Here is an 18,707-nt window from a genome sequence, read left to right as displayed (position 1 = left end):
TTTTCGAGCTAGAAAGAAAATAAAAAACAAAAGTTGTATAAAAGCCACCTGAAATTTCAGCTTGCTTTCACCACGCTCTCTTTCCCGTTTGTGCATATTCACCATGAGCGCCTCATGACATTCTTTCCAGTAAAGTGCCATCTGCTCATGACTTTTGCTGAATGTATCCACTTCATATTGTTTCATGTATGGTATAATCTATTGAGAGAAAACACAATCAGACCTCTGGAATATATGTTCAGCCTACAGGAGGAGGCAGGTTAAGAACAACAGTTTTCCACAACCTGCACCTGTTCTCCGTCATACACAGGGTGTCTCTACCTGTTCTCTGTCATACACAGGGTGTCTCTACCTGTTCTCCGTCATGCACAGGGTGTCTCTACCTGTTCTCTGCCACACACAGGGTGTCTCTACCTGTTCTCTGCCACACACAGGGTGTCTCTACCTGTTCTCCGTCATGCACAGGGTGTCTCTACCTGTTCTCATTAATGCACAGGGTGTCTCTACCTGTTCTCATTAATGCACAGGGCGTCTCTACCTGTTCTCTGTCACACACAGGGTGTCTCTACCGGTTCTCCGTCACACACAGCGTGTCTCTACCTGTTCTCTGTCACACACAGGGTGTCTCTACCTGTTCTCTGTCACACACAGGGTGTCTCTACCTGTTCTCTGTCACACACAGGGTGTCTCTACCTGTTCTCCGTCACACACAGGGTGTCTCTACCTGTTCTCTGTCACACACAGGGTGTCTCTACCTGTTCTCTGTCACACACAGGGTGTCTCTACCTGTTCTCTGTCACACACAGGGTGTCTCTACCTGTTCTCTGTCACACACAGGGTGTCTCTACCTGTTCTCTGTCACACACAGGGTGTCTCTACCTGTTCTCTGTCACACACAGGGTGTCTCTACCTGTTCTCTGTCACACACAGGGTGTCTCTACTTGTTCTCTGTCACACACAGGGTGTCTCTACTTGTTCTCTGTCACACACAGGGTGTCTCTACCTGTTCTCTGTCACACACAGGGTGTCTCTACCTGTTCTCTGTCACACACAGCGTGTCTCTACTTGTTCTCTGTCACACACAGGGTGTCTCTACTTGTTCTCTGTCACACACATGGTGTCTCTACCTGTTCTCTGTCACACACAGGGTGTCTCTACTTGTTCTCTGTCACACACATGGTGTCTCTACCTGTTCTCTGTCACACACAGGGTGTCTCTACTTGTTCTCTGTCACACACAGGGTGTCTCTACTTGTTCTCTGTCACACACAGGGTGTCTCTACCTGTTCTCTGTCACACACAGGGTGTCTCTACCTGTTCTCTGTCACACACAGGGTGTCTCTACCTGTTCTCTGTCACACACAGGGTGTCTCTACCTGTTCTCTGTCACACACAGGGTGTCTCTACCTGTTCTCTGTCACACACAGGGTGTCTCTACCTGTTCTCTGTCACACACAGGGTGTCTCTACTTGTTCTCTGTCACACACAGGGTGTCTCTACTTGTTCTCTGTCACACACAGGGTGTCTCTACCTGTTCTCTGTCACACACAGGGTGTCTCTACCTGTTCTCTGTCACACACAGCGTGTCTCTACTTGTTCTCTGTCACACACAGGGTGTCTCTACTTGTTCTCTGTCACACACATGGTGTCTCTACCTGTTCTCTGTCACACACAGGGTGTCTCTACTTGTTCTCTGTCACACACATGGTGTCTCTACCTGTTCTCTGTCACACACAGGGTGTCTCTACTTGTTCTCTGTCACACACAGGGTGTCTCTACTTGTTCTCTGTCACACACAGGGTGTCTCTACCTGTTCTCTGTCACACACAGGGTGTCTCTACATGCTCTGTATGATGAAGAGCAGGTACAGATGTATTTTGGGGACTTTAATAAAGCAAAGACATGCCCTGCAGTGTGTGCTTGCATCTCTGTATGCCAGCTTAAAGTTGATCTAAATTACCATCAGTTTCCCATTCTGTGAAGTGCTGACAATTGTTTAAGAATCTGTCACAGCCATAGCAAGAACGACTTGGTTGTTTTGCATGTGTTGGCACAGTTACCAAAACTGGCGCAAATGCTTGCCTGTATTAGGTGAGGGTAGTTTTAAAGACAACTGTTGGGAATGCTTTGTTGCATTCCTCAGAATATGTTTGTATCTGCTCCCCATCATACACATCAAGAATGTGCCTGTTCTGGTATACACAGCATCAGATGCAGCTTACCTACACATTCTGCAATATGAACATTTTAGTAGGAAAATCAATGGCAATAAAAAAAATACTTACATATTTATCTATAAAGATTCTCCATTCCTCAGAACTACAATATTCCTGGAAGTCTTCAAATAAGGAAGGGCCGCCATTAGTTATTGGAAGTGAAGGTAGATGGAGATTCATGAAAAGCAAGTAATAGATTTTAGACACCAAAGTCCTGACAATGGGAACAAGGAATGAATAGGTTTCCGATTTCTCTCGGATTGATTTGCTGAGAATCCCTTCCAGTTTCCCCAACAGAAAACAAGCTTCTTCTTGGTTCTCAATCACTTTGGTCTGCAGTAAGGTATTCAGCTTCGCTGTGGCCATAGCACATACCTATGCAAAGACATTAAAGCGTATGCAATTTTATGAAGTAAAAATAATAAAGTAGCAAACCTCATATCTTTACTAGTATTAGCTTGGCTAAAAAAGTAAAACTAAAACAAATGTTACAAACTTCAGAATAGATCCAGTATATACATTACAAAAGTAACTAAATAGACACTGGGCAGTTTATTTATACATTTTCCTACAAAGTTCACACAACTTTCACCACAGAATAATGCATCTTGGGTGAAAGTTGTGTGAAAATATTTATAAATAGCCCCCTTAGTGCCGGTTCACACAGGGGCAACTTGACTTATAGCGTGACTTTGCAAGACTTCAGCACGACTTGGAGCAATTTACAACGTGACTTAAAGTTGCCTCCATGACAGGCGACTTTGGCTGTGGCCAATCACAGAATAATCAGCTCTGTGGGAGGGAGGGGTCTGCCTGAGTAAACTATTTTCTTTCCCTGTAAAGTTGCTTCAGTTAAGACAGAGATCCGACTTTGGAGGCGACTTACATTGAAATCAATGGGTGCAAGTTGCCTAGAAGTCGCCTTGAAGTAGTACAGGAACCTTTTCTGAAGTCAGAGTCGCTTCAGTAGTGGCACTGGCTAGTATCAGAGCCAGATACACACAGTTCACAAGTTATTTGATTCTCATTATGTGTAGGTGATTGCAGTGATCTACTCATTTAACAAAAATATTTACAAACGCTGTCCCTTCAAGATGTTTTTCAGTCACCCTTTTCGTTGATGCTGGAAACAATATTACTAGCAAAGATGACTAAAGATTGTAGAAAAAATAAAACATGCCTCTTTGGGCCAGATTCTTGTAGTTTGGCGTATTTTTGTGCGGGCGTAACGCAGTGGCCCCCTCTGGCTCTCACCGCCACTGAGTGAAATAACATAGATTCATGCATTACACAAATCTATGTTATTTTCGCCGCTGCCGCTGTTATTCAGATGGTCGGCGCTCAATGTCCGACCATCTGAATAACGCCAGCTGGTTGGCTGTACGGAAATGTCTATCAAAGCCAACAGCTCTGATTTCCCAATACAGCCCTCGGGTCCCGGAAGCTTATTCTCGGAGCGCACAGACTGTACGCCCCTTGAATAAGATGACAGGCGTCTCAGCCAATCAGGTTGGCCGGTTCTGGCTACCGGTAACCTGATTGGCTGAGACGCCTGTCAGTCATCGAGGGCGGGAGAAGACATCGTGGGACGTGGATGCCTAAAGGGAAGAAAGCAATTTACAGGGCACAGTGGGGACAATTGGCACAGCGGCGACTATTAAAGGGCACAGTGGCTGCGTTTAATGGCATGGCACAGTGGTGACAATGTATGGCACAGTGGTGACAATGGATGGCACAGTGGCTGCGTTTAATGGCATGGCACAGTGGTGACAATGGATGGCACAGTGGCTGCGTTTAATGGCATGGCACAGTGGTGACAATGCATGGCACAGTGGCTGCGTTTAATGGCATGGCACAGTGGTGACAATGGATGGCACAGTGACTGCGTTTAATGGCATGGCACAGTGGTGACAATGTATGGCACAGTGGCTGCGTTTAATGGCATGGCACAGTGGTGACAATGGATGGCACAGTGACTGCGTTTAATGGCATGGCACAGTGGTGCAAATTGATGGCACAGTGACTGCATTTGATGGCATGGCACAGTGACTGTGTTTAATGGCATGGCACAGTGGTGCGAATTAATGGCACAGTGACTGCATTTGATGGCATGGCACAGTGACTGCATTTAATGGCATGGCACAGTGGTGCGAATTGATGGCACAGTGGCTGCATTTGATGGCATGGCACAGTGGTGCAAATTGATGGCACAGTGGCTGCATTTGATGGCATGGTACAGTGGTGCAAATTGATGGCACAGTGGCTGCGTTTGATGGCATGTAACAGTGGCTGCGTTTGATGGCATGTAACAGTGGCTGCGTTTGGGCACAGTGAGACTGCAATTTTTTTTTTCCTTTGCGCCCCCCCCAAAAATTTTGAGCACCAGCCGCCACTGGCGTAACGTATCCTATTTACGTTACGCCTCCGCAACTTAGACGGGCAAGTGCTGTATTCTCAAAGCACTTGCTCCGTAAGTTGCGGCGGCGTAGCGTAAATAGGCCGGCGTAAGCCCGCCTAATTCAAATTTGGAACAGGGGGGCGTGTTTTATGTAAATAACTTGTGACCCGACGTGATTGACGTTTTTCATGAACGGCGCATGCGCCGTCCGTGGAATATCCCAGTGTGCATTGCTCCGAAGTACGCCGCAAGGACAAATTGGTTTCGACGTGAACGTAAATGACGTCCAGCCCCATTCACGGACGACTTACGTAAATGACATAAAATATTCAAAATTCGACGCGGGAACGACGTCCATACTTAACATTGGTACGCCGCATGTACGCCTCATATAGCAGGGGTAACTTTATGCCGGGAAAAGCCTAACGTAAACGGCGTATCTGTACTGCTTCGGCCGGGCATACGCTTGTGAATTTGCGTATCTAGCTGATTTACATATTTCTAGGCGTAAATCAGCGTACACACCCCTAGCGGCCAGCGTAAATATGCAGTTAAGATCCGACGGCGTAACAGACTTACGCCGGTCAGGTCTAATAGAAATCTATGCGTAACTGATTCTAAGAATCAGGCGCATAGATACGACCGCCCAGACTCAGAGATACGACGGCGTATCTGGAGATACGCCGTAGTATCTCCTTTGAGAATCTGGGCCATAATTTTCTGAAGCCAGAAATATAACAGTAATATTCAGTAACAAACAAGTAAACAATAAAAGGTTCAGTGTTACTAAAAATTATAGAAAAAAATAAACTGGCTAACTTTTTTTATTCACAAAACATTTTTTCCCCCCAAAAAATGTGTTTGAAATATTGCAACAACCACCATTTTATTCCATAGGGTGTCTGCTAAAAAATATATAATATAATGTTGGGGGTTCTGAGAAATTTTCTAGCAAACAAAATTATGATTTTTACATATAGGAGAGAATGTCAGAATTGGCCTGGGTGACAAGGGGTTAATTACCATAGCTAAGTAATATACAAACAATTATTATATATTATTTTTACGGTCATTTACTATATTTTCAAAAACTGTACTCAAGCAGATGGCTTAACAGACAAATTACTGAAGTTTGAAGTCATAACTTCCAACCAGTAATTTCACAGTAAATAGACAAATATTATGTTATATTATTTAGCTAGATTTAAAAAAAAGTACCTTTTCAGCAGCAGCAGATTCTTCATCTTAAAGCACAGTTCCACCCAAAGGTGGAACTTCTACTCATGTGTGTCCCCTCCCCCTCTGGTGCCACAATTGGCACCTTTTGGGGGGAGGTGGGACAGGTATCCTGTTCCCACTTTTGGGAGTCCGCACCGCGGCCCATGACATCACCCCGGGGCTCCCTCTTCCTCCCCCTGTCACCGGGCCAGTAGGAGAGAGGAGCGGGGCCTCGCGCATGCGCAGTAGGGTTACCGGTGTGAAGACGTAAGTATACACTGCCGGGTTCCCTTACCCGCAATGGCGGCAGCACCCAACAGCTGATGGAAACAACTTTTTTTTTGGGTTGACCTCTCCTTTAACTGTGTGAGAAAAACATGGGATTATGGGGAAACCTTATACCTGGGCTGGAAGGGAGCATTTGTACTTTAGACACATTTCCCCTTCTGCCTAGGTTCACATTGCTGCAGGTTAGAAATTGTGCAAGTTCAGCTGAATGGTTTCTAACCTAGCAATGCAGTCCGACTTCAGCAGCGATTTGACAGACATCTGTGCGGGTTCCTGCACAGTTGTCTAAATCAAATGCCCCCCCGAAGTTGCCAAAAGTAGTAGAAGAACTACTTCTGGGAATCAGTGTGGCACCGCAAAGTGGGCGCCGCACCGATTCCCTTTCTTGCATTCTATTTTGGGGCACAAGAAGTCTTTAACCACTTACCTACCGCCGCATGACTATATACGTTGGCAGTTTAAAGAAGCATATCTCAGTAATGGCAGCAGCTTCTGCCATAACCAAGGTATCCATCTCCTCAGGCAGCGGTCCGGTTAACGATAATGGCAACGGTAACGGATTTTCCGCAAGATCACCGTTTTCAGCGGTGGGAGAGGGCCCCCCCTCCCGCCGTTCTCCTGAGCCCTCCACCGCTTACAGGAGCCGTCAGTAGCGATGGAGGCAATCGGGTCCTCTTCCTAGCTGGGTATGGATAAGAGTGAGGGCAAGACGGCTCCCACCCATCTCCGTACCATAGCCGGGCGGAAGCGACGTCAAAAACATCACTTACGCCCATAGCGCTTAAAGGACCGGACCATTTCATTTTTGTCATTTTTTTATTTTTATTGCATTTTAGTCTAAATATGAGATCTGAGGACATCCCTTGTAATACGTATACAAGTGACCCAATAAAAAAATGTAAAAATAAATAAAATCAAGTAAAATAAATACAATTTTTTTTTTTTTACAGAGCGCCCGTCCCGACGAAGCGAATGCATACGTGAGCAGCGCCTGCATATGAAAACTGTGTTCAAACCCCACATGTGAGGTATCACAGCGATCGTTAGAACGAGAGCAATAATTATATCCCTAGACCTCCTCTATAACTCAAAATATGCAACCTGTACAATTTCTTAAATGTCACCTATGGAGATTTTTAAGGGTAATGTTCGACGCTATTCCACGAGCGGGCGCAATTTTAAAGCGTGACATGTTGGGTATCAATTTACTCGGCTTATCATCTATCACAATATAAAAAAATTGGGCTAACTTTACTGTTGTCTTATTTTTTAATACAAAAAGTGAATTTTTTCCCAAAAAAGTGTGCTTGTAAGACCGCTGCGCAAATACGGTGTGACAAAATGTATTGCAATGACCGCCATTTCATTCTCTAGGGTGTTAGAAAAAAAGATATATATAATATTTGGGGGTTCTAAGTAATTTTCTAGGAAAAACAATTGTTTTTAACTTGTAAACATCGAGTCTGAAAAACAGGCTCCTGGCTGAAGTGGAACCTTTGTGCCGTACTGAGACCTACACTGCCAAACAAAAAAAAATAACTGTAGGCTACCGGATAACCCCTCTTACTATAAGGCATGTCTCAGTTCTGTAGCAAAGCTGTACTGAGAGCATGATTATACACACAGACAGGTGGGACCTGTATCTCTCAATGGACCAAGAAAATAATTTTATAGTGAGTAGCAAAATCCTATCTTCTTTCTCGTCCATTGAGGAATACTCACTCCCAAAACAAAATCGTGTTAGGCTGAGTGTGGATCGGATAAATCTAGTTCTAGTTTCCTAGTGGTTTACACTGCATTGATAAGAGCTGAACAAGTCTCTGTTAATCTGGCAGTGATAGCAAAGCCACAGGCAAATCAGAAATAATATCTGCAGGAAAGGGTGCAAGACCGTGTTTGTGGCCTCTGCAATCAGAGTTAGTAAATAACTGCATGAGTTGGCCCTTAAATTAACTGTCCCCTCATGTCTAGAATAAGACATGCTGAGACCATACGGCAGTAAGGTAATATATAGTCTCAGGGTAAGGCCTCAGGCACTCATGAAACCTAGACAGTTAGTGAGGATCATACTAAAGTCACTGAAGGCAGGAAAGGATCAAAGATCAAAATTCCACAACTCTTCGCAGGCAAAAAGCAGCAGTGGGGAGATGCTTACTTGACCGTGCATGGAGGGAAAGATAGCACAGAGCACACTTATGCTCTCAATCAAATGTTGTTCTGAGTGTGCGGGGGGTGGGGCCGAGCCACACTCTCTGTGTCAGTAGATGCAGACGGGCAGCTTGGGAGTGAGCATGCAGGGGTGCCCCCATGAAAAGAGACTTTATATGGGGGCACTTGCTGAAAAGGAGGAGTCTGGAGCACCAGCGGGGGACCCCAGAAGAAAAGGATCGGAGCAGGCAAGTATGACAAAAAATCTGAAGCTTTCATGTCGCTTTCAATGTTCTACAGACCAATCTTTCATGTAACTCATCAAACCTTTTAAAAAAAAAAGTTCTACAATATCCATTCAAAATTTTACCGGAAAAAAATTTAGTTCAACCAACCTGTAAATTATCCTGGGCAATGAAGCCAAGCAGAAGACGGAACTCTACTTGGGAAAGGGTCTCCGATTCAAGCCCAGCTGGGTACCACACTGACAGGCTATCCATGAGAGTCAATATTTCTTCCAACAGCTGTAAAAGACAAAATATAAACAAAAAAAAGGTAAATTTGTCTGAAATACTAAAAAAAAAAAAAAAATTGACCTACTTAAAGGAAAAAATAAAATAAAAAAAATTACAGACCTTCTCTGTCCACAAAGAGGGGGTTACGTAGCCCTCAGACTGCAAGAAGTCTTGTACAATATGCAACAATTTGTTAGCATTTTCAGCATGAATCTGAGATTTGGGTTCTCTGTTTTCGGTTACAGCCCATTCTGGCATCTTCTCCAGTAAACTGTGCATAATAGGAAGCAAATACAACACAGGTTACATAGGGACAATCACACAAGTCATTGGGAACTAAACTTATGAATTACATGGCAAAATGTTATGGGGAATATTTACCAAGCAAAACACCTGTGTCAATAGTTTCAGAAGGAAGCACCCATTTCCCAAATCAAAAACCACATACTAGATGCTGCACAGAGACTTTACTCACAATGGGGTGGATTCAGGTACGACTTGCGCCCTCTTACGGAGGCGCAGCGTACCGTTTTAACGCTGCACCTCCGTAAGTTACCTGCGCTACGCTTCATTCATGAAGCAGTAGCTACGTAATTTGCGCGGGCGCTCCTTAAAACTGCCCGGCGTAAGGGCGCGTAATTTAAATGATTCCGTAGGGGGCGTGGATCATTTAAATTAGGCGCGTTCCCGCGCCGAACGTAGTGAAACTTTCCCGACGTGCATTGCGGCAAATGACGTCGCAAGGATGTCATTTGCTTCAACGTGAACGTAAATGGCGTCCAGCGCCATTCACGATTCACTTACGCAAACGACGTAATTTTCAAACATCGCGACGCGGGAACGATGGGTATACTTAGCATTGGCTGCCCCTGCTAATAGCAGGAGCAGCCTTACGCGGAACCCGACGAACATAAACGTAACTGCGTACGTAGGGCGCGCGTACGGTTGTGAATCGGCGTTAGTATGCAATTTGCATACTCTACGCTGACCACTACGGGAACGCCACCTAGCGGCCATCGTAAGAATGCAGCCTACGATACGACGGCATAAGAGCCTTATGCCAGTCATATCTTAGGCTGCAGTCGGCGTAACGAGCTTTCTGAATACAGAAAAGTCGTTACGCCGACGCAACTAAGCAATTGCGCTGCGTAACTATGGTTATCTATGGAATCCACCCCAATGACGCTAAACAGGTTAAGTTGCGTTGTTTTAGAACTAGTATGTAGCTCAGATTTTGGAATTGTCTTTTTCTATCAGAGAATTTTCACACAAGAGCTAGGCTTCATGACTGGGCCTCCAACTCACAGGAATTCTGAAAATACTGTGGACAATGCACATACTTAAGCTTAATTTCATCTGAAGGCCGTAGCAGTTCATTGGACATCCCAAGGTTGGTGAGTGCTGCGAATACTTGTCCTCGTTCTATCCACGTCACATGGTCAGATTTGTCAAGGCCTTTCCACATCAGGCAGAGCAGAATATCTGTAAGCAACTGAACAAGCTCCTCTTCACAGTCCTGCAAAGAGTGAGAAGGACTTCTAGGTTAATGTTGGGTGGTTTACAAAGAAAGACCTGATTTAATTTCACCTAATACCAGTGAGCGATCCAATACTTGGACCCATTGATCATTTGTTTCAAGCAATACATGTTCTACATAGTTGCCAACAGTCCTGATTTTCCCAGGACATTCATGGTATTCAGACCCTTGTCACGGTCTGTCCGTGTATTGGGAAAAAATCACGGCAAATTGACTTTGTCCCATATTCGGTAGGCAACCCATCTCCGGCCGCAGCTTCCGGCTGTGAAAACATGTCCACGGGATCTCCCTCTGGCTAGCAGTTTTTATTTCTCTGTGTACAGTGGAGAGGGGAGGGGGCCTCCGACCCAAGCAGCTAATCGGCTTCTCTCTCCCTCAAAGCAATTCACTTGTATACTGAAGCCGATTAGCTGCCCGGGTCGGAGGCCCCTCCCCTCTCCACTCTCTGACCGTCTTCCTGTATCATGTCCGCACCCTTTCTGACTATCTTCTGTATTATGTCCGCACCCTCTCTGACCATCTTCTGTACCATGCCTGCATCCTTTATGACCGTCTCCTGTACCATGTCCGCACCCTCTCTGACTGTCTTCTGTACCATGTCCGCACCCTCTCTGACTGTCTTCTGTACCATGTCCGCATCCTCTCTGACCACCTCCTGTAGCATGTACGCACACTCTCTGGCTGTCTCTTGTATCATGTCTGCACTCTCTCTGACCATCTCTTGTATCATGTCTGCATACTCTCTGACCGTTTCATGTACCATGTCCGCACCCTCTGACTGTCTTCTGTACCATGTCCGCACACTCTCTGAACGTCTCTTGTATCATGTCGGCACACTCTCTGACCCGCTCTTGTATCACGTCTGCAGTCTGACCAGCTCTTGTATCTGTTTGATGGGATCAGCCTGGGGGGGGATGTTTGGGGCATATTTATCTGCTGATTGTTAAACTTTGTTGAATACACATATTGCTATTGTGGTGTAGGAACTGGGCCTGCTGTCCCTCTAGAACTTTTTTTTCCTTCCTTCTCTCTTTCCCTCCCTATCTTTTTCTTTCTCTCTCCCTCAATCTCTTTCTCTCTCCCTCTTTCTCCCGATCCTAATTAAAATAAGACTCCACCTACAGACAAAAATGTATCCCTATAAATTGTATTCTATGATTCTATAGCCTGACACACAAGGATAGATAATTGTATGTAATGAGCCTTTGTAGCACGCTCATGTTATAATATATTTGTGTATGAAGTTCAACATGTTTGTGAAACAGAATAATGAATTTCATTAGCTTTTGGGTGACTTTTTTGTCCAATATTTACAGTGATTGTAAAGGCATTCTGTGCATTAAGATAAAAAGCCTTCTGTGTGCAGCAGCCCCCCTAATACTTACCTGAGGTCCCTCTAGATCCAGTGATGTTGCAGGAGTTTCTCAGCTGCCCGGGACTCCCCTCCTCATTGGCTGACAGTGTCAGCCAATAAGGAGACAAAGGGGGCGGTACCAGGCTACGGCTCCGTGTATGAACGGACACAGGGAGCTGTGGCTCGTCTCGGGTGCCATCATAGCAAGCTGCTTGCTGTGGGGGCACTCAACAGGAGGGAGGCGCCAGGAGCACCAAAGAAGGACCTGATTGGGCCTGCTCTGTACAAAACCACTACATAGGGCGGTAATGCTGATCATGTTTGTTATTGATAACGAAAGCAAAAAACAAGACTTTACAATCTTTTTAATGAATCTGTGTTCATAGGACATAGATGCGCAGACAGAACTCAGCACCTATGGGGAGTAATAAAGATCCTTCGACATGCACTGATGTACGCCATACAGGAATAAAAAGGAATCTGGTCACAGGCTCTAATTGCTTGTGGCAGAACTAATATTAATTAATGTCAAATAATATCCAAGGATACCTTAGCAGGGTCTCTCGTAGACCAGCACACAGATGGGTGTTTTAAAAGCCATTTTACACAGGACTGCAATATTACTGCAGTACATTTGAGTACATACACAAACTTCTGCTTCTATTGCTGATGGCAGGAACACACTTCCCCCAGATGTACTGTACATCAGGGAATCTTTCAGTGCCCTTCAGAAAGGTGGTGAGACAAAAGCTTGGGAGAACAATTTCTGCTCTTTCATACATAAGAGCCAGTCTTACAATAGTTGTAAAACATGCTGTAAAACACCTATGTGGCGTCTGTAACCAATACATTATCTTTTTTTGATTTATACATTAGCCCCCGTGTTGTAATAGCCCTAAAATCATGTCTCACCTCTTTGCTTTCCAAGTTCACAGTGAGGGATAGGTCATCCCTGAAAAGCTGATTAGTAGAACTGATAGACTCTTTGTCCATTCGATCAGTAGGGAAGGATTTAGAAGACTCTATTGGTGAAGGAGTACTGGTTGGGCTTCCAGGTGTTGGATTTTCAGTGTCTCCCAAGTCAAAAGAAGCCAGTTCCAGGGTTAGATGGGAATGATCACTGGGCCACATGTCTGGTTCTTCCACTCTAAGCTGGGCCTCGCTGAAAGAAGGGTCATCGCCATCCAGCAGTGTGCAAGTAGACTGGATACTTGAATTCAAGGATCTGGGTTCTTCAGAGCACCAGCTGTGATTAATATTATTTGAATTGTTGTTATCCATTTTATCCACAGTCACCCTTCCTGAATAACTTCTCTGAGACTCCTCAGTTGCGCTGTTTTTATCTTCCTCTTTAATACTGTCAGGACAATTCACTTTAGAATTGCTCTTGAATTCTGAATTTTCCTTCAGGAAGAATCTAATAAAAGTGTCTTGCCAGCTAACTTGTTGGGCAATCTGATAAGCTGCATCTGGTTGGAACTGTAGGAGCTGCAAAACCTACACAAACGGAAAGAAAACAAAATAGAGAAATTATACAATTAAGAGCAGTTGTTACCTTCTTTTACACACACACACAACACATATTTTTAATATATATATATATATATATATATATATATCACACATACACACGCATACACACAGTGCCTTGAAAAATTATTCATACCCCATCCAATTTTCCAAATGTTGTCATGTTACAACCAAAAACATAAATGTATTTTATTGGGATTTTATGTGATAGACCAACACAAAATGGCACATAATTGTGAAGTGAAAGAAAAATGATAAAAGTTTTTCAACATTTTTTTACAAATACATATCTGAAAAGTGTGACGTGCATTTGTATTCTGCCCCCTTTACTCTGATACCCCTAACTAAAATCTAGTGGAACCAACTGCCTTTAGTAGTCACCTAATTAATAAATAGTGTCCACTAGACACAATAGTGTAATTTAATCTTGGTATAAATACTGCTGTTCTGTGAAGCCCCAGAGGTTTGTTAGAGAACCTTAGTGAACAAACAGCATCATGAAGGCCAAGGAACACACCAGACAGGTCAGGGATAACGTTGTAGAGAAGTTTAAAGCAGGGTTAAATTATTAAAAAAATATCCAAAGCTTTGAACTTCTCATGGAGCACTGTTCAATCCATCATCTGAAAATGGAGAGAGTATGGCACAACTGCAAACCCACCAAGACATGGCCCTCCACCTAAACTGAAAGGCTGGGCAAAGAGAACATTAATCAGAGAAGCAGTCAAGAGGCTCATGGTAACTCTGGAGGAGCTGCAGAGATCTACAGCTCAGGTGGGAGAATCTGTCCACAGGACAACTATTAGTCGTGCACTCCACAAATCTGGCCTTTATGAAAGAGTGGCAAGAAGAAAGCCATTGTTGAGCGAAAGCCATAAGAAGTCCTGTTTGCAGTTTGCGAGAAGCCACGTGGGGGGCACAGCAAACGTGTGGAAGAAGGTGCTCTGGTCAGATGAGACCAAAATGTAACTTTTTGGCCTAAAAGCAAAACACTATTGGGTAGATTCAGGTAGGGGCACGCAAAACTAAGGTCGGCGTAGCCTAGCGTGTTTACACTACGCCGCCTTAAGTAAGAGAGGAAAGTACATATTCTCAAAGCACTTACCTCCTTACTTAGGGTGGCGTAGTGTAATCGCGGCGGGCGTAAGGGCACCTAATTCAAATTGGTTGGAGGGGGGCGTGTTGTATGGAAATGAGGCTTGACCTCACGTTTTTTGACGTTTTTTGCTACTGCGCCTACATTTCCCAGTGCGCATTGCGGCTAAGTACGCCGTGCGGGCCTATTGATTTCGACGTGGACGTAAACGACGCAACTCCCGATTCGCGGACGACTTACGCAAACGACGTAAAAAATTCTAACCTCGCGGCGGGAACAGCGGCCATACTTTAACATTGTTATTCCACCTCATAGGTGGAATAACTTTAGGCCGCCTACGGCCTTACGGAAACGACGTAATTCGACTGAAGCTGTCTGGCGTACGTTCGGGAATCGGCGTACAAGCTCATTTACATAATCTACGCCGGCTGCAATGGAAGCGCCACCTATCGGCCATCCAAAAAATTGCAATCTAAGATAGGACAGCGCAAGCCGCCTATCTTAGATATGTTTAAGCGTATCTCTGTTTGAGCATATGCTTAAACATACGGCGGCGTAGATTCAGAGTTAGGTCGGCTTATCTACTGATAAGCCGGCCTAACTCTTTCTGAATCTACCTATATGTGTGGTAGAAAACTAACACTGCACTGTTCATCACCCTGAACACACCATCTCCACCGTGAAACATGGTGGTGGCAGCATAATGTTGTGGGGATGCTTTTCTTCAGCAGGGACAGGGAAGCTGGTCAGAGTTGATGGGATAATGTATGGAGCCAAATACAGAGCAATCTTAGAAGAAAACCTGTTAGAGTCTGCAAAATATTTGAGACTAAGGCAGAGATTCACCTTCCAGCAGGACAATAACCCTAAAGAAACAGCCAAATGAAAAGAAAAAAAGGCGCCTCTAAGTGCAGAAGTAAAACTTTATATTCCCAAAAGGGTTAAAATGGTGGATGGGTAGGTGCACATCATATTAGTAATATGGCAGGTGGTCCGGCGTTCTGGTAGTCCCAAGGAGTCTCAGGCAATTATAGAGGTGTAATTCTATGGCAGCATATTCTGAAGTGGCTGCCAGAAGGAAGCCACAACTCTCCTGGATACTGGGAAAACAGCTAGGCTGTCTGAGACAGCATGGAAGCTGAATTCAGTAAGTGACATCAACGGGAAGGGGACTAAGGATTACTTGGTATGAGACTGATTACAGCATATTGGTTTATACATTGAGGCAGCGCAACACTTAATACATTTGTAGTATGCAGATATGTCTATATAACATGTGATTGTGGTTCTTTAAACACATTTTATGTGGCCAGCATAATCACATTCGTTTTATTTGCTAGTAAAGACAGATCACCCTATACAGGTGATACTCGAAAAATTTGAATATTGTGCAAAAGTTAATTTATTTCACTAATGCAGTGCTTCTCAATTTCAGTCCTCAGGCCCCCCCAACAGGTCAGGTTTTCAGGATTTCCCTCAGATGAAAAGGCTGTGGTGATTACTAAGGCAGTGAAACTGATCAAATCACCTGTGCAAAATAATGGAAATCCTGAAAACCTGACCTGTTGGGGGGGCCTGAGGACTGGAATTGAGAAACACTGCACTAATGCAACTTAAAAGGTGAAACTAATATATGAAATAGACTCATTACATGCAAAGCAAGGTAGTTCAAGCTGTGATTTGTCATAATTGTGAGGATTATGGCTTACAGCTCATGAAACCCCCAAATCCACAATCTCCGAAAATTTGAATATTGTGAAAAGTTGCAATATTCTAGGCTCAGTGTCCCACTCTAATCAGCTAATTAAGCCATAACACATGCAAAGGGTTCCTGAGCCTTTAAATTGTCTCTCAGTCTGGTTCAGTAGGAATCACAATCATGGGAAAGACTTCTGACCTGACAGTTGTGCAGAAAACCATCATTGACACCCTCCATAAGGAGGGAAAGCCTCAAAAGATAATTGCAAAATAAGTTGGATGTTCCCAAAGTGCTGTATCAAAGCACATTAATAGAAAGGTATGTGGAAGGGAAAAGTGTGGAAGAAAAAGGTGCACAGGCAGCAGGGATGACCGCAGCCTGGAGAGGATTGTCAGGAAAAGGCCATTCAAAAGTGTTGGGGACTTTCACAAGGAGTGGACTGAGGCTGGAGTCAGTGCATCAAGATCCACACTACATCTAGTGAGGAAGCCATGGTTGTCACCATGCCTGCCTTTTTACCACTCCACTTCATGGGGGGGGGGGGGAGGGGTGATGGAATAAGTAGTTTAAGATATAGAACATTGTTTTTGCTTCCAATTAACCTCACAAGAAGTGACTGGCATGATCAACAGAAATGTTCTGTACTTGCTGAAAAACAAATGCAGCCAAAACATCTAAAGACTAATAAGCTGCAATATATTACATTTTGTATTCTATGGTTTAGTTATACAGATGTGTGTGCTCATCAAATTGTTTTTGTTTAAATAAACCTTTTTACTTACCTTTCTACAAATGGCCACACGTACAGAGAGGTCAGATTTGTGCGACATATGCACAACTGCTAACAGATCTTTATAGTTTACAACTGGGTCTGCAAGTCAGGGGGGAAAAAAACAGCAAATTACTGAAGCCATAGATTTTAAGTCTGCATGAAAACTGAAAAACACATACAGGTGTCACAGGCAAACCTCATTTGAAGAACCCAGGGCCTGTAACATGCCAAATGCAATGAAACACAGAAATTCAACACAATGCTTATTCTATGTTTTGGACCAATGACCTTAAATCCTACAATAGGGCTAGATTACAATTCTGCACCTGGCAACAATTTATTTACATTACTGAGATAAAAAAAAAAAAGACTTGTCTTAAAGACTCAACTTGACTTTTAACCACTTCCTGCCCAGCCTATTGTTAAATGACGGCTGGGCTGGACTTTCGTCGTTCGGGGTCGACGTCATATGACGTCCTCCCAGAACGTGACTTGCATGATCTGTCACCGGCTTTGTCCACCAGATCACAGATGGTCACATGACAATTGCAAACAATGGATGGCTTCTGTTTATGCTATTCATTGTGTACAATTGTGTTGCTAGCTGTGATTGGTCAACGTGATCACATGGTAGAGACAGGGCCAATCACAGCCCATCTGTACAACAATACACATTGTATGAATCAATTTCAATTGGCAAAAATGGTTGCTTATAATATAAAAAATTCACTGGTATAAGCAATCATGTTGTGTAAAAAAAAATCCTGATCACTTCCACAGAGTAGTACAATGTTACTGTGGTAACACTATAATGCTCGGGTCAATAGTGTGTTAAAAAAAAAACGTAAAACGAAAAACAATTTTTATAAAAAATAAATAAAAACAATTATTATCTTTTTTTTCTTTTTTGTACATACTGTCACCAGTCAGTTTTCCCGATCACCTCCACAGTCCACACCAGTTATATGATGATGCTGTACTGCACTGGTGACATTGTCATTATTTCACCTCAAGAGATAGGCCATCAGTACATCAATCTTTATATATATATATATATATATATATATATATATATATATATATATATATATATATATATATATATATATATATATATATATATATATATATATATATATACACACACACACAGTATATTATTCTAGATAGATGGATATAGTGGATATAAAAAGTCTACACACCCCTGTTAAAAAGTCAGGTTTTTGTGATGTAAAAAAAATGAGACAAAGATAAATAATTTCAAAACTTTTTCCACCTTTAATGTGACCTATAAACTGGACAACCCAGTTTAATAACAAACTCAAATATTTTGGGTGGAGGGAATAAAAATCAAAAACTTAAATAATATGGTTGCATAAGTGTTCGCACACTTAAATTAATATGTTGAGCTTGTAGCTCCTGAATGGATGGCCAACTATTTAGGGAACCTCATTAGGATATTGTTGGGCAAAATGCTTGTAAAGAGAAATAATTTTTTTTCAGGATTAGACCAATCACTATAGAAACAGATTGTAAAAGTGATGTTACGGGATAGGTTTTAACATTCTGGGGACTCTTTAAGAGTATCCAGGCTGGTGGCCTTACCTCAGCAGGGGTCCTTAGATACCCTGCAGTCCCCACCAAGTAGATTGGCAATTTTAGGCAGTTTACAGGGGATATGATTTCACCTTCCCAGTGGGTATACTTCCCTTAAGGAGTTTTTAGAAACTAAGTTCAACCAGACAGATGGATCATGGCCCTGGACCTGTAAAGCACTAACACACACATTACACCAAGGGTGTCTAGGAGAGAGCCTTCAGCAGAGTCTGGATTACAGTTCTGCCCTACTTATTCCTCATAGTGGGATTTGGGTATAGCCTCCAAAGTTATGCTGTGGATCAACCAATCCAGAAAGCTGCAAAATGAGCCCCAAAGGC

The 18,707-nt window shown here is 43.4% G+C and overlaps 1 protein-coding gene across 4 annotated transcripts in view; it reads right to left on the bottom strand.

The window, feature by feature from the left end:
- The window catches only part of NBEAL1 (neurobeachin like 1), a 243,708-nt gene that overhangs the window by 65,048 nt on the left and 159,953 nt on the right, over positions 1–18,707 (bottom strand). For all 4 annotated transcript variants that reach the window (XM_040357247.1, XM_040357248.1, XM_040357245.1 and 1 more), the window contains 7 exons: positions 16,781–16,869; positions 12,586–13,170; positions 10,123–10,298; positions 8,903–9,053; positions 8,663–8,791; positions 2,285–2,590; positions 49–198 (listed from right to left, as the gene is read on the bottom strand). In XM_040357247.1, the coding sequence (XP_040213181.1) occupies positions 49–198; positions 2,285–2,590; positions 8,663–8,791; positions 8,903–9,053; positions 10,123–10,298; positions 12,586–13,170; positions 16,781–16,869 (1,586 nt within the window). The remainder of the gene's footprint in view (positions 1–48; positions 199–2,284; positions 2,591–8,662; positions 8,792–8,902; positions 9,054–10,122; positions 10,299–12,585; positions 13,171–16,780; positions 16,870–18,707) is intronic.

This window comes from Rana temporaria, chromosome 6 (assembly GCF_905171775.1).
Source record: "Rana temporaria chromosome 6, aRanTem1.1, whole genome shotgun sequence".
Lineage (NCBI taxonomy): Eukaryota > Metazoa > Chordata > Amphibia > Anura > Ranidae > Rana > Rana temporaria.
The sequence above is the reverse complement of the archived record's forward strand: the minus strand, read 5'-3'. Positions and strand labels throughout refer to the sequence as shown.